The sequence below is a fragment of the Branchiostoma lanceolatum genome, unplaced genomic scaffold (assembly GCF_035083965.1).
Source record: "Branchiostoma lanceolatum isolate klBraLanc5 unplaced genomic scaffold, klBraLanc5.hap2 Scaffold_80, whole genome shotgun sequence".
Lineage (NCBI taxonomy): Eukaryota > Metazoa > Chordata > Leptocardii > Amphioxiformes > Branchiostomatidae > Branchiostoma > Branchiostoma lanceolatum.
Window position 1 is genome coordinate 756 of NW_027100651.1, and position 16,178 is coordinate 16,933.

Consider the following 16,178-nt stretch of genomic DNA (forward strand, 5'->3'; position numbering starts at 1 on the left):
CCATATACAGCCGGGGGGTAGGCAGTTTTTGTGATTGTTAAAATATGATATATAATACCACGGTTTTCTCGATTTTTGAATTACAAATCACATATATTAGAGTTTTCATGTTTAAAATGTATACATTTGAGTAACTTAGTACGTAACTTGTATTTATAAATAAAACCTCTCTATTATATAACATTGGTATATTCTGAGGCCAAAGGTCACGGCACATTTTTGGAGCGGACCCGGAAGGTGGATCCGATAACAACAGTTTGCCGGACAGAGCGGCTTCAAACATCAGTAAAAACGGCAGCGGTGTTAACTCCTCGCTACTGCATGGTTCAGGCGTCCGCCCGGCTGTTGGTGCGATCACTGCTGTCCCGCCAGATCCCGGGATCTAAGATCGCCCGCCTGTAGGAAAGACGAATTCGAAGGCTCCGCGATCCGGCTGGCTCTGAGGAGGCGAAGGGTCCGCCATGTCAGAAGAACAGGATGAGCCAATTTGGGGTTTTGACCTGGAAGACTGGAGCTCCGAGTTCGACTCCGCTTCTGGCTCGGATGGGAGTGAGTTTGACCTGGAGGATCCCGGCAACTTGGACTGGGCGAGTTTCCTGGAGGAGCCGGGTCTGTCGCTGCGGCCGCAGGTGTGCGACACGTCCCGCCTGCAGGACAGCAGCTTCCGCCAGGTGGCGCTGCGCCGGCTGGGGAGAGTGGGGCACCGGCACGGCGACGTCACGGGCAGGACCGTCCCGCAGCTGCTGCTCCGGCGGGAGCAGGGCCTGTGTCAGCGGAGCCCCGGCTTCTCCCCGGGGCACCGGGCCTCCGTCGGCTCCAGGTTCGTCCCCAACGCGCCCCACCTCCAGGCCAAGTACGGCTACAAGGCCTTCTGCGGGCAGTACTCGCGCGACGGGAACGTCTACCTGACGGCCTGCCAGGACCAGCGGATCCGCGTGTACGACACGCGCCGCGGCGGCTTCCGCCTGAAGAGGACGGTCCAGGCGCCCAACATCGAGTGGAGCATCCTGGACACGGCGCTGAGCTCGGACGGGCGCTACGTGGTGTACTCCGGCTGGGCCGACAGCATCTACGTCTGCGAGGTGCAGAAGAAGGAGGGCAGCGTGCACCAGCTGCCGTTTTCCCACGACGGCTTCGCCTCGTGCGTCTTCTCGCTCACGTTCTCGCACGACGACAGCGAGATCATGGGCGCGGCTAACGACGGGTGTCTGTACGTGTTCGACCGGCGCCGCCAGGAGAGGACGCTCTGCATCCACAGCCACAGCAACGACGCCAACGCCGTGACGTTCGCGGACGCGTCGTCGCAGATCCTGTTCTCGGGGGGCGACGACGGGCTGCTGAAGGTGTGGGACCGGCGCATGCTGCGCGAGGAGAACCCGCGGGAGGTCGGCATCCTGCTCGGCCACTTCGACGGCATCACGCACATCCACTCCCGCGGCGACAGCCGCTTCCTCATCTCCAACTCCAAGGACCAGACCATCAAGCTCTGGGACATCCGCAAACTCTCGCCCCCCGCCAGCGTGAAGCCCTCCCTCGGCAGGCTGCGCGGCCTGCACCGCTGGGACTACCGCTGGCAGCGGACGCCCTCCGACCGCCTCACCGCGCAGCGCCTGCCCGGCGACACGGCCGTCATGACGTACGCGGGGCACGTGGTGCTGCGGACGCTCATCAGGTGCTACTTCTCGCCGGACTTCAGCACGGGCCAGCGGTTCATCTACAGCGGCAGCGCCACGGGCGACATCGTGGTGTACGACGTGCTTACGGGGGCGGTCGCGGCCAGGCTGAGGGGGCACAGGTCGTGCGTGCGCGACGTCTCGTGGCACCCGTTCGCGCCCCGGATCCTCAGCGTGTCCTGGGACTGCACCGTGCGCAGGTGGGAGTGGGACGAGCACGACGCGTCGCCCGTCACAAGGGGCGTCACAAGGGGCGTCACAAGGGGCGACACAAGGGGCGACAACTCGGACTGATGTCCTGGAACTGCACCGTGGGAGTGGGGGCACGACGAGGGGACATTCCCGTCGCCGGTCACAAGGGCCGACAACACGGACTGATGTCACCAGTAAACGAACGAATATGGACGACGACGAGAAGTGCTGATGCCTGACTGAACTACAGACAGTAAAACAAGCCACACGAGACACTGATGTTCAGGGATTTTTTACGCGAGCCTGCACATAGTAGAAAACATCAGAGACTCCATGTTTAAGCTGGTGCCATTCTAATTTCGGTTGCAGTGTGTGCTGTGTATACATGTATACAATAAAGTTTACCTTGACGCCGACGGGAGTTTGTGGATTGATAATGATGGCGTTACAGAAACCTCCCTGAGAACCTGCGCTCAGACTTGCTGGGGCCCTCAGCGATGATTACCATGTTTGATTCTAGGGCTACGTTGTGAAACAGGAACAAAATGTGACAACAAAGCATGAGCTTCTGAAGTCATGTAAGGGTATGTTAAGAAGCTTTCTACCCGTAAGGTAATATTTACATTTTTTGTACAGACGGTGCGTGGGATTCTTTTTTCTGAGTAAAGATCTGCTGTTCAGCTTGTGTGGTTGTCTTGTTTATTACAGTCGTGAAGGTTTAGTCTCACACGTACCTTCAGCTCCCGCCCTACTCACACGAGCGCACGTACCTTCAGCTACCGCCCTCCTCACACGAGTGAACGCGCCTTCAGCTACCGCCCTCCTCACACGAGCGCACGTAGCTTCAGCTCCCGCCCTCCTCACACGAGTGAATGTGCCTTCAGCTCCCGCCCTCCTCACACGAGCGCACGTAGCTTCAGCTCCCGCCCTCCTCACACGAGCGCACGTAGCTTCAGCTCTCGCCCTCCTCACACGAGCGCACGTAGCTTCAGCTCCCGCCCTCCTCACACGAGCGCACATAGCTTCAGCTACCGCCCTCCTCACACGAGCGCACATAGCTTCAGCTCTCGCCCTCCTCACACGAGCGCACGTAGCTTCAGCTCCCGCCCTCCTCACACGAGCGCACATAGCTTCAGCTACCGCCCTCCTCACACGAGCGCACGTAGCTTCAGCTCTCGCCCTCCTCACACGAGCGCACGTAGCTTTAGCTACCGCCCTCCTCACACGAGTGAATGTGCTTTCAGCTCCCGCCCTCCTCACACGAGCGCACGTAGCTTCAGCTCTCGCCCTCCTCACACGAGCGCACGTAGCTTTAGCTACCGCCCTCCTCACACGAGTGAATGTGCCTTCAGCTACCGCCCTCCTCACACGAGCGCACGTAGCTTCAGCTCCCGCCCTCCTCACACGAGCGCACATAGCTTCAGCTCTCGCCCTCCTCACACGAGCGCACGTAGCTTCAGCTCCCGCCCTCCTCACACGAGCGCACGTAGCTTCAGCTCCCGCCCTCCTCACACGAGCGCACGTAGCTTCAGCTCCCGCCCTCCTCACACAAGCGCACGTAGCTTCAGCTCCCGCCCTCCTCACACGTACCTTCAGCTCCCGCCCTCCTCACACGAGCCCACGTACCTTTAGCTACTGGTACCGCCATTCTCACACGAGCGAACATGCCTACACGTTCACTGCTAGACATACACATACAAATTCAGTGCAAGACGATTCTCCGGTGGTGCCTGTTGAAGGCTAGTTTATTGGCCCTCCATTGCTCCTGTAGACTACAGTACCTGCCTATGTGCTACAGTGTAACAACGTTGGTCCTGTGGCTACAGTTCCTGTGCTACAGTGTAACACTATTGGTACAGTGGCTACAGTTCCTCATTTTCTAGTTTAAACAGAAAAGTTGACTGCAGCTCAGACTGTACAAATGTGGTTATAAGGCTACTTTTCCTTGAAGTCCATTAAAATCTGACTTGTACAGGTAAAATCTAGTTATTTAAGTTTGTACATGGTACCAGGTCATTATGAGATTTTGCTACACCCAAGACAGGTCAAAGTTCATCATGATGGCCGAACCCAACGCATCAGTTCTACTGTCTGAGAACATCTGATTCAAAGCAAGAAAAAGGTGGATATTTCAACAGTGAATCCTGTGGACCCAGGGATACAAAAAGGTGAAGTATTACAGCCAGGTGTACACTCTCTCATAAAAACTCTTCACAGCTTGAACACTTGGAAATGACATTTCTTACAGTCAGGAAAAGTGGGGGTGTTTAGCTTAACTTCACAAAGTCAAATATAACCATTTCTTGACAGATCTAATAGAACAATACCGTGAAGCGCCCAAACAGCGCCTGCAGAACAGACCACATGTCAGTGAGTGAACTATTGCTTGGAATGAAAGTAATGGTACAAGTGTTCTCCACGGTTTGTGGTCCTAATTCGCACAAGGGTTCTCCAAAGTACCTTGTCCTTGGTTGACCTTTAACCTGTCTTTAGTTCACCTTTAACCTGTGCTTGGTTCGCGGTGTTCTACCTTAGCATAAGTTCATGATCAGCACCATCAGCATTTACAACTAGCCATGTTCGAGTAAGAAAACTGCAGACTATTTCTCTACAGGAGCAAATTTCACCTACAGTAAAATGTACACATCAGCATTTTTGGTTTCCTCTTTCAGACCTCTTCCACATTCTCTTCTATGTACAGTTACTAAAATAAAGGTCTTCTCTTTTTGCATATTTTTCCATAATTTTCATCTGCTTCATTTTAAATATCAAACAAAGTCCTGTCACAGAAACGAGTTTAGGTGAAAAAAAACAGCCTAGCTTTCTACAGTGACACTACAATTTACATACATATACTAAAACCTAGGAAGAACCAGCTAAAACAGCCCATTGTAGAAACACAAGAATATGCGGTCAACAATATACTGACATACTAGTACAAAATACGAAATACAAAACAATTGCAGACATGAACATTTGTAGTGAAGAAATATTCACTCTTAATTAATCTTATCCCATTAACCTAACTTAATTTGTTTTCTCAATTATATTTGTAGATGATATTTTACCTGGGCCAGAATGTTTCTAGGTTCTCCTGACACAATGGGGGTTAAGACCAGCCAGCCAAAATTATCCCCAACATTCGAACCAAAATCTTACACAGAACCCAGGACCCCATGTAAAAGACTTTGTTATGGGTCATGGTTGGTGGGCCATTTTTGGCGGCCATGTTTGGTGGGTGGAAAAAACCCTGTCACTATAGCCTTTCATAGTCTTATAACAGTGCTTTAGTTTTCAGACTAACTGTTGACATTTTGTGATGTTTGTTTCCTACATAATGAGACATGCTGGTGGGTAAATGTCAGACCCCACCCAAAAAACTCTGAATCAACAAAGCACAGAATTATGCCACACATCTTACAAAGTTGCACAGCTCATCTTATCGTAAATACTGGTTTTGTTTCTTCCTAAAGAGGGCCACATTTATTAACTTAAGTAATTCCATAATCAGTGTCAGGACATCTGCAAAATCATCTTCTGGACAATGCCAAAAGTTCAAGTTTTAAATTGACAAACAAAAGGGCATTCTTAAACAAGAATGGCTAAGTTCTTCAGAAAACAGCTTTAAATATCCACAAATCATCTCGACTGAACATACGAGCATTTATATACAATATTCATGTTGAAAATGACATAACTGCAGGTTCTCTGTTTACGGATAAATTGTCATATTGCCTACATGTTGCCAGTTGTGCCTACATGTTGCCAGTTTCACTACTTGCAGCAAAATAAGGTAGCAAAGTATGTGGCAATGTTCATAAATGCCCAAATAAGCCTACAGATGAAGACATTCTGGGAAGTTCAGCTGATAACTCAGTTGAACCCAAAATGAAAAAAGGCTGTCCTATTTCTAGTCAGGTGCTCCGAGGTCTAGATATTTGTCTGGTTGGTTCCTGGCTGTCCTCCCCTGCCCTGTAACACTTGTCTGTGGGAAGCCGTGTTATTCACATATGTACATCTCGGCTGCCCGCGAGGTAACGTGTTTCCCCCCTCCCCCCTGGCTAACATTACTGACTGCAGGACTCCACACTCTTGGCTGTGCTGGGCCGCAGCGCACTCGTCATCAGCAGGCTCTCCGTGTGCAGCCCGGAGGACGAGATGGTTGCCATGGCAGCCGTGCTGATCCCTGTAAAGGTCACTTCATGACCTTGCTTGCCACCCCCCTCCCCACCGTCAAATATGTGGTTAGCACGGGAGCTCGCGTGTAAACCCCCGTTCGCCTCCGGGTCGGACTTGAACTTTTTCAGCGGCTGTCCTTCCAGGAGGTCATTTCCCCCAAGGTCGTTGTTAAGTAGGGAGCTGAGCGCCTGGATTCCCAGCCCGTCAAGGTCAAATCCACCTGCGCTGGAGGTCGCCAGGTTGGGGTCGATGACAGGGATCGTTGGGGTGCCTGCAAAACAACAGAAGGTCTGCTGAAAACTATAAAACAACAGGTCTGCTGTAACCCTGCAGAACAGCAGGTCTGCTGTAACCTGCAGAACAGCAGGTCTGCTGTAACCCTGCAGAATAGCAGGTCTGCTGTAACCCTGCAGAACAGCAGGTCTGCTGTAACCCTGCAGAACAGCAGGTCTGCTGTAACCCTGCAGAACAGCAGGTCTGCTGTAACCTGCAGAACAGCAGGTCTGCTGTAACCTTGCAGAACAGCAGGTCTGCTGTAACCCTGCAGAACAGCAGGTCTGCTGTAACCCTGCAGAACAGCAGGTCTGCTGTAACCCTGCAGAACAGCAGGTCTGCTGTAACCCTGCAGAACAGCAGGTCTGCTGTAACCCTGCAGAACAGCAGGTCTGCTGTAACCCTGCAGAACAGCAGGTCTGCTGTCACCCTGCAGAACAGCAGGTCTGCTGTAACCCTGCAGAACAGCAGGTCTGCTGTAACCCTGCAGAACAGCAGGTCTGCTGTAACCCTGCAGAACAGCAGGTCTGCTGTAACCCTGCAGAACAGCAGGTCTGCTGTAACCCTGCAGAACAGCAGGTCTGCTGTAACCCTGCAGAACAGCAGGTCTGCTGTAACCCTGCAGAACAGCAGGTCTGCTGTAACCCTGCAGAACAGCAGGTCTGCTGTAACCCTGCAGAACAGCAGGTCTGCTGTAACCCTGCAGAACAGCAGGTCTGCTGTAACCCTGCAGAACAGCAGGTCTGCTGTTACCCTGCAGAACAGCAGGTCTGCTGTAACCCTGCAGAACAGAGGGCCTGGAACTCAAGCCTTAACTTATATCTGTGTTAAAGTCGGCGAGTGAGGGGATGTAACCCGAACCTTACCTGTGTTCAAGTCATAGAGTGAGGGGATGTAAGTCAATTTTGATTCTCAATTTTTTCCAGTTAATTTATTCTTATTTATCTATACTTGAGCCTTACCTGTGTTAAAGTCGGCGAGTGAGGGGATGTAACCCGAACCTTACCTGTGTTAAAGTCGGCGAGTGAGGGGATGTAACCCGACCCGCTGGAGCCCATGCTGCTGAGCAGATGTTTGTGCTTCAGACTGGAGCTGAAGTTTGGGCTGGAGGCTCGTGATGAGGCCTGGCTCTCGCTCTCATCCAGTAGCCTGTCCATGTAGTCCCTGGGTGGGGGGCATTGTAAGATGATCGACTAGGAAACTGTTCATAATTCAAAAGCTTGTCTTTCGAATAACGAAAGAAAGAAAGAAACAAAGAAAGAAAGAAACTACTGGTTGTGCATTATAAAAGAGATAATCAGACCATCCCGTCGAACAGACGTCAAACTTACGTCACGCCGGGGTGGAAGTTGTACTTCTTCTTGCCGAGCCGGGCGTGGTTGGCGAACATGTCGTGTCTCTCCGTCTTCTTCCACAGGTAGTAAAAATGGACCAGGTCCCCCACGGACTTCATCGGCAGCTAACAAACAAACAAAAAAACAATTCATGTGAATCTGAGACCTCCAACAGACCACATCAGCAGTGAGTGAGTGAGTGAAAGAGTGTGTGTATGAGTTAGTGAGTTAAAGAGTGTGTGTGAATTAGTGTGAAAGAGTGAGTGTGGGTGGGTGTAAGTGAAAGAGTGAGTGAGTGTGAGTTAGTGTGAGTTAGTGAGTTAGTGTGAGTGAGTGTGGGTGAGTGAGTGAGTGTGTGTGAGTTAGTGTGAGTGAGTGAGTTAGTGAGTTAATGTGAGTGAGTGAGTGAGTGAGTGAGTGAGTGAGTGAGTGAGTGAGTGAGTGGGTGAGTGTGAGTAAGTGAAGAAGTTAAAGGTGCTCACCCTGGTTTTCTGTATCATGTGGAAATCCTTGCCGTACATCCTCAGCCCACTCTCAAAGTTCCGACAGTCTTCCTCTGACCACAAACTCTCCTCAGCTGCAGGGGACACAGGCAGGATTATACACACATACACGCACACACACTCACTCACATGTACACGGACACACACACGCACCCACACACACATCAACTCTCCCCCCACAAACTCTCCTCAGCTGCAGGGGACACAGGCAGGATTATACACACATACACACGTACAGACAGGCACACACACACATGCACACGCAGTGAAACCACACACGCGCGCGCAGTTAAACCACAGGCACATCCTTCCATTACAGCAGGTAATCCACAGGCACATCCTTCCATTACAGTAGTTAAACCACAGGCACATCATTCCATGCACATCACAGCAGTTAAACCACAGGCACATCATTCCATGCACATCACAGCAGTTAAACCACAGGCACATCCTTCCATTACAGCAGTTAAACCACAGGCACATCATTCCATGCACATCACAGCAGTTAAACCACAGGCACACCCTTCCATCACAGCAGCGCCACCTACTGGCAGGGCTGACGGACTGCATCCTTTTCCTTCTGAGCGCCTCCTGGAAGTCACCTTCACACTGCATCAACAGGAACAGCGCCTGGCAACAACAAACAACAAAATAAACAAAGAAACAAACGTTCAGGAACAGCCACTGCACATGGTGACAAGCAGCATCAATTTGTTGAAAGTTGTAAGTTTTCAGAAAAGTGTACAAAAGTATCCATGATTTGCAACAAGATGGTTGCTGGTTTTACCTGTTCGTCGTCCCGTACATGGCCCCCAGCCGGGACCGCGCCCATTCCCGGAGACCCCGGGGCCAGGGAGGCGTACTCGTCCAGGTAGCTTTCCACTGGAACAAACGATAGATTGTATATAAACATATGCACACAAAAACATGCACAGAAATGCACATACACATGCACACACTCGCACGCACCCCCCCACACACACACACACATGCACCCCCCCACACAACACATGTACCCCCCTCACCCCTGCCCACGAACACAAACTCACCCTGCTTGTCCTCCAGCTGGGTTGGGTCCCACAGCAGCCTGTCCTCGCTGTCGTACGGGACGGGTTTGGACTCGTCGTACGCAGACAGGCCGGCCGGGACTTTGGCCTGGTAGTCCGGCCCCACCTGGATATCCTGCGGGAAACAGCACAACAACTTCAGTATTTCTGCCCCGTTTTCCAAGCCCTTCACCCCTCCCCCCACGTTATCCCAGCCCTTCACCCCTCCTCCCCCACCGTTATCCCAGCCCCTCACCCCTCCTCCTCCTCCCCCCGTTTTCCCAGCCCTTCACCCCTCCTCCCCCCCCCGTTTTCCCAGCCCTTCACCCCTCCTCACCCCGTTATCCCAGCCCTTCACCCCTCCTCCCCCCCGTTATCCCAGCCCTTCACCCCTCCTCCCCCCCGTTATCCCAGCCCCTCACCCCTCCTCCCCTCCCGTTATCCCAGCCCCTCACCCCTCCGTTATCCTGTCCCCTCCCCCTCCTCCTGTGAACAGTTGTTTTCCTGTGTCTCACCACCAACGAGCTCATCATTACTGTTAAACACAGTCCTAATCCACACAACACAAAACCTTTACATGCGATCATTACAGAGTTAAACAGTCCTAATCCACACCACACAAAACCTCTACATGCGATCATTACAGAGTTAAACAGTCCTAATCCACACCACACAAAACCTTTACATGCGATCATTACAGAGTTAAACACAGTCCTAATCCACACCACACAAAACCTTTACATGCGATCATTACCGAGTTAAACACAGTCCTAATCCAACATGCGAAGACACCACAGCTCTAACCCCTACATGCGAGGACACCACAGCTCTAACCCCTACATGCGAAGACACCACAGCTCTAACTCCTACATGCGAAGACACCACAGCTCTAACTCCTACCTTCTTCCAGTCGTCAGCAGGGACATAATCTTCATCATCCTCATCATCGTCTTCAGAGTACCCTTCCCCATTGGTTCTCGCTACAAAACATCACCAACAATCATTATGGCAACGCTACAAGCAACATGATGAACAAAGTAACAATTAAAAGTTAGGATACAAAACATTGAGGCCATTAACACACGTCTCAACGTTCTGGGGTGAACAACTTGTGTAAGTGAGTGTGTGTCTCTATGTTCTGAGTAAAACTCAGAACTCAACGTTCTGTGGTTTTAAAAACTCACGTCTCAACGTCCTGTGGTTAAAAACTCACGCCTTAACGTCCTGTGGTTAAAAACTCGCGTCTTAACGTCCTGTGCTTTGTTAAAAACTCAGGTCTCAACGTCCTGTGGTTAAAAACTCACGCCTTAAAGTCCTGTGCTTTGTTAAAAACTCATGTCTTAACGTCCTGTGGTTAAAAACTCACGCCTTAAAGTCCTGTGCTTTGTTAAAAACTCACGCCTTAAGGTCCTTCGATTTGTTAAAAACTCACGCCTTAACGTCCTGTGGTTAAAAACTCGCGTCTTAACGTCCTGTGCTTTGTTAAAAACTCACGTCTCAACGTCCTGTGGTTAAAAACTCACGCCTTAACGTCCTGTGGTTAAAAACTCGCGTCTTAACGTCCTGTGCTTTGTTAAAAACTCAGGTCTCAACGTCCTGTGGTTAAAAACTCACGCCTTAAAGTCCTGTGCTTTGTTAAAAACTCATGTCTTAACGTCCTGTGGTTAAAAACTCACGCCTTAAAGTCCTGTGCTTTGTTAAAAACTCATGTCTTAACGTCCTGTGGTTAAAAACTCACGTCTTAAGATCCTGTGCTTAGTTCACAACTCACGTCTTAACGTCCTGTGGTTAAAAACTCATATCTTTAAGTCCTGCGATTTGTTAAAAACTCACGTCTTAACGTCCTGTGGTTTGCTTCCCCCTCCCCGTCCAGCCTGGATAAGAACTCGAGCGAAGACGAGGCTTCGCGGTCCTCGGGCGTCTCGTGCGGCAGGAGGTCGCGGGCAATCTGCTCCTTGTCTAGCGTCAGGTCCGGCGGCGGGAAGTCAGGCTCCCCGTCACTGCTGGGGGGGTGCGGCCCGTCATCGGAATAGCCATACATGGCCAGCAGCTGTTCCAACGGCATGTCACCCTCCTGCCAAACAGACACTTTTCAGACACACTCCTAACATAACTCCTAACATAACTCTGGAGGCACCGCAGCAATACCAGCTGAAGTTCGTGATGCAAGCACATCTGCTTTGCATTAAATATATTGTGAAATCTGTGCCCATTTGAAATGATGAAAAACAACACACCAGTTAACAAATTCTAATTCAGAAGCAGATGCTGCCATGTGCCTGCCTGTGTGTGTCAGGCCGAAGGACGGTTATAACTTAAACTGACAGAACAGGATCCCTGCTCCTTCACGAGAGGCAGCTGGTTATTGCCTCCTTATGAAGTTACCACAGGAAGCAGAGGAACTGACCTTCTCCAGCTCGGCGACCTCGTTGCTGTCGCCGCTGTCCTGTGCCTCCTCCTCCTCCAGCGTCTGCTCATCGTCGATCTCATCGATCAGCATCTCCGCAGACGGGTTAAACTCCCGGTCCGACTCTGTAAGGCAGTAACACACGGGTTAAACTCACGGTCCGACTCTGCATAGAGAATCAATGGTATTCATCAATTCAGCACGTCTATCTCATGAAGATGAGGTGCACTCTTTATAAATCACACATTACAGAGTCTGTTTGCCAGGGCTGTCTCAAGCTTTTTAATTTCCACCTGTCCCACTCAGTGTTTGGAAGCTCATGTTATTAATTTTCATTGTTCAATCTGTAAGTTTAAGCTTACGGAAATACATTTTCAACAAAAAAATGAAATGTGACCCACATCCCTGAAGGGACCTCAGGTATAATCTTGAGCCTTCGTGCAACAAATAATAAGACAAAAATCTTTAAAATCCAAATTTCTAATACTAAATAAGGAACACTTCAACATTTTCAAACATATAGTTTTCTGACCAGGGCTCAAAATACATATTTGGGAATGGTGCACCTAACTTAAAAAATTAGGTGCACAGAAGAGAAACTTTGGGTGCACAATAGAATGTCTGCAAAACATAGTTACCAGCCCTAGTGCCTCACTTATACTGGAATCTGTTATTCTATTGCTTACTTCAAAATTTTTAAGAAGTACATCAAACAAAGTATAACAAAGGTTTTGTTTCTTTTTCTGATACTTAAATTTGAAGAATATTTACATACTACTACTAGAATACAATAGTGCCTTTAGCTTAAAAAAATATCTAGGTGCACTGGTGCACCCACAGTACAAAAACTATGTGCACAGTTCCAAATTTAGGTGCACAAAGGTGCACATGCACCAGTATTTCCAGCCCTGCTGACGGACTGAAAGGCAAAGCAACTTAGTGGTTCTCTATGTTAAATCTACAGGCACAACTACGCAGAAAAACATATTTCAAGCCATTTCTGAAACTGGCTTTATGATCTAGAATGTACTTTCCAACTTAATATTATGCGAATTACAGGCTACATTATTAGCCTGGGTGCCATCCTATTTCTACCGGGGCTCCTACACTCGCTACCCTTTTTTAGGGTAGCGAGTGTAGGAGCCCCGGTAGAAATAGGATGGCACCCAGGCTATACATAATTGCTTACAAGTATACAGCCATTCTCATGAAACCACTTCTATTGGAACTTACAACTAGAATTGCAGGGCCTGAAATACCAATTGCATGAGCAAGTTTGCGCTGGTGCACTGGTGCAAGTTCAACCTGTAGAAATTTTTCCCTTTTTACTCACATAAATTTTGACTTCAAATGAAGAGTCGGTGCTCAAATTACAAATTACAGTCAGGGCTCAAAATTATTTTTTTGAAATAGGTGCACCCAACCAAAAAAATTAGGTGCACAGAAAAAAATGTGGGTGCACCACATAGAATAAAGTTGAATGTCAACAAAACATAAGTTTTGATGCTTCTGCCTCTCTTATAACTTCAATCTGCAATTCTATCCAGATTTCAAATTTCAACCAAGCATCATACATCAAATAAAGTACAACAAAAGGTTATATTGCTTTTTCTGATACTTACATTTCAAAAATATTCTGTTTGCTAGTGTACAAGAGAACCTTTACACATAGAGTACAAAAATATCTAGGTGCACTGGTGCACCCATAGTCAAAAATTAGGTGCACAGCTCCAATTTTGGGTGCACACATGTGCACATGCACCCACTATTTTAAGCCCTGCATTAAGCATACAATATTTTGTATCCCTCCTGAACTTGTATTATATATATTCAATTTGTTTTTATGAGCTGAGACATATACTGGTGCACCAGCCCCAAACATATGTTCTATGATATAGTGTTACCACTGCTGACAGGACATATGATATCTGGACCTGAGCCTGAACCTGAACCCGATCAAGCCGAAATGGTACCCACCCATAGTTGAAGCATTAATTACTAGACTGTTTTAGGAGCTTTTGTATCTAGTACTGACTATATATAGATGACATGAAATCCAAAAATTGTCTGAAACATCAGAAAATGAGACATATATGGTTGATGGTTCACTACCTTTGGTGGTGCGAGTAAATTCTTCTTGGTGCAAGTAATTTCTCTTTCATCTGTACAAGTGCAAGTTGACCCAAAAATGAATTTCGAGCCCTGAATTGTGAACCACAAATTTTCAATAACTATTACCGACCTGTGCTGTCTAACTGCCTTCAGAGTATTTGGCAGGTAGTTCTATTACATCTGATAATTATTTTTTTATGACTTTGGTTCCCCCCAAAAAAAGGGGTTTACAAACACATCTGCCGGCAATGGCTAAACCACAGTAAGACTGAGGGGTTAGGAGTGGATACCTGTAGTTTGGAAATGCAATCATCGAACTAAATTGTGTCATTAAAGGGAAGTTAAAATTAGAGAAAGCAGGAACCACTAACCTACTGGAAACAAAACTACTCCCGTGACTTCGTACAAGAACATCCATCAACATTTATTTCTTCCTTAAAGGTTATCAACCCGAATCTAATCTTGAACACCAATTTGAGAAAAAAAAAACGAGTTACTTGCTGACACTGTCAAAATTCCTACCTGTGAGTACATATATATTATATGTATAGAGAGAGAGACGTTTCCGTACATTACATACGGTCACTGCACACCTTTCTTTTTCCGAGAAACATCCGTTCCAATAACGCCAAACTGCAAGAAAGCACAGCAAAGCTCTTCTCTCTAATAAGGCGCGCTTGGTGGTTAAAGTCTTCGCTAGAAGTGAGTTGACGCGCGCACGAAATGTTGGTTTGCCAGAGGTCCCGGGAATAAGGATAGACCACTGCGGACAGCGCTCATGAATAATTAATTAGTGATACAATTCACGAAAGCGGACATTTCCTAAAAATAACCAACAACCAAGACAACAACAGCACGGAAAACTGGCGATAGTCGGCCCACGCGCGAGCTCTAGCCCGCAGTTCCCTCCAAAAACCTTACTTCCTGAACAAATCAGCTTTTTGACGACTAAGGAAGGAACCGGGGTCCTCACCTTATTTGCATATTGACGAAAAGTGAGTAAATCCCACACAAAAAATTCTTACCTGGACTCGAATCCCCCGGAACGGTCTGGAAAACAAAAACAACACATCAGCTGTTAATCAAAGTTGGGGAAAGACCGCATCGAACGGGGAAACAACGGAAATGTCAAAGAAAAGTTCAAAATACGAGGCGGGCGAAAGTGGAAACGCCGGACATGTCGGACGCGAACTACAAGCGTCATCGGCGCCTTCCCGCCCTTAGAACGGCAGATTGCCCAATATTACCGCCCACAAATCTATACAGGCTCAAAAATACCCGCAAATTTGCACAAAAATGTCAAAATTTCCACAAAATTTCGTCAAAATGGAAAATTTCAGACTATACCTCCGCCATGTTGAATAATATTATGGGATAGCAAAGATGACCCGGATGTTATTTACATGTTTATCAGGTTGTTACGCCTGCTGTGATTGGATGGCTTCTCGGTGTGCTGAATTTTTGGTGTCTTCCACCGACTATATGAAATACAACTTTTCTTCTTATCTGCTTCTGTTTGGCTCTAAATAGTTTGCATAGCAAAATGTAAAACGTTCACTGTAAAAAGTTGCACTGTTCTATCACAACAGCAAGAAACCCAATTGACATCGGTAGATTGAACTGACCAATGAGAGCTTAGTTTACCTGCCTAACTATTGACCCCAGCAGTTAATTTATGCGGGTGCTCATAGCAACATCAACATTAGCTTTCTGGACTTTTGAGCGAAGAACAGACACACGGACATCGTCACTCTTGCTGGAATGAGAGAAGACCTCACTGACGTTATCAACACACAGATGTACAGAACATTCTCCCAGTACATCGAGAGCACTCGCAGATTCGACGTGCTCAACTGAAACACATCCAGCAACACGCTACCTCAAGTCACCAAGTGCTAAAAACCTAGCGAGAAATCAACTAGAACTGAAACCTAGCGACCAGCACAGCACCTAGAGACCATGTCTAACGAAGTAATAGACGTTAAACAAGGACAACAACAACAACAACAACATTTTTGGGAGACTTCTGTGGCCATTTCCAGAGTTTTCCAGCATGTCAGCGTCAGCCAAGGGAAGGAGTAAGGCGCCCAGCATGGCAGGGTGCGGAAAGGCCGAGTTTTACTCGTTAATTTATGCGGGTGCTCATAGCAACATCAACATTAGCTTTCTGGACTTTTGAGCGAAGAACAGACACACGGACATCGTCACTCTTGCTGGAATGAGAGAAGACCTCACTGACGTTATCAACACACAGATGTACAGAACATTCTCCCAGTACATCGAGAGCACTCGCAGATTCGACGTGCTCAACTGAAACACATCCAGCAACACGCTACCTCAAGTCACCAAGTGCTAAAAACCTAGCGAGAAATCAACTAGAACTGAAACCTAGCGACCAGCACAGCACCTAGAGACCATGTCTAACGAAGTAATAGACGTTAAACAAGGACAACAACAAC

The 16,178-nt window shown here is 48.3% G+C and overlaps 2 protein-coding genes and 1 pseudogene across 4 annotated transcripts; 2 read left to right on the top strand and 1 right to left on the bottom strand.

Moving 5' to 3' along the window:
• Positions 1 to 217: 217 nt before the first annotated feature.
• On the top strand, positions 218 to 2,545 carry LOC136426153 (DDB1- and CUL4-associated factor 11 pseudogene; annotated as a pseudogene).
• LOC136426151 (uncharacterized) lies at positions 2,074 to 3,609 on the top strand. Its single transcript, XM_066415047.1, has 2 exons — positions 2,074 to 2,090; positions 2,574 to 3,609. Exons 1-2 carry the CDS (start codon positions 2,074 to 2,076, stop codon positions 3,607 to 3,609), a joined length of 1,053 nt encoding a protein of 350 aa, XP_066271144.1.
• Positions 3,610 to 5,730: 2,121 nt separating this feature from the next.
• LOC136426149 (mesoderm induction early response protein 1-like) lies at positions 5,731 to 15,137 on the bottom strand. Of its 3 annotated transcripts, none has more exons than XM_066415043.1 (12): positions 15,067 to 15,137; positions 14,745 to 14,769; positions 11,608 to 11,732; positions 11,034 to 11,274; positions 10,101 to 10,180; positions 9,204 to 9,336; positions 8,942 to 9,036; positions 8,703 to 8,784; positions 8,134 to 8,228; positions 7,649 to 7,776; positions 7,324 to 7,481; positions 5,731 to 6,315 (listed from the first exon to the last, which is right to left on the bottom strand). In XM_066415043.1, exons 1-12 carry the CDS (start codon positions 15,073 to 15,075, stop codon positions 5,933 to 5,935), a joined length of 1,554 nt encoding a protein of 517 aa, XP_066271140.1. In that variant the 5' UTR covers positions 15,076 to 15,137; the 3' UTR covers positions 5,731 to 5,932. The 3 variants fall into 3 exon arrangements, with proteins under 3 accessions (XP_066271140.1, XP_066271139.1, XP_066271141.1); XM_066415042.1 differs by lacking the exon at positions 15,067 to 15,137 and adding an exon at positions 14,897 to 14,938; XM_066415044.1 differs by lacking the exons at positions 14,745 to 14,769; positions 15,067 to 15,137 and adding an exon at positions 14,313 to 14,333.
• Positions 15,138 to 16,178: the final 1,041 nt, after the last annotated feature.

What these genes read in the sequence shown, in the direction of transcription:
- LOC136426149 (XM_066415042.1), bottom strand. Translation starts at nt 14,923, where the DNA reads ATGACGCTTGTAGTTCGCGTCCGACAT. An exon ending in GCAGTCCGTCAGCCCTGCCA is followed by an intron (nt 8,229 to 8,702) that starts GTAGGTGGCGCT and finishes TGTCCCCTGCAG; the next exon opens with CTGAGGAGAGTTTGTGGTCA. An exon ending in ACATGATACAGAAAACCAGG is followed by an intron (nt 7,777 to 8,133) that starts GTGAGCACCTTT and finishes TTTGTTTGTTAG; the next exon opens with CTGCCGATGAAGTCCGTGGG.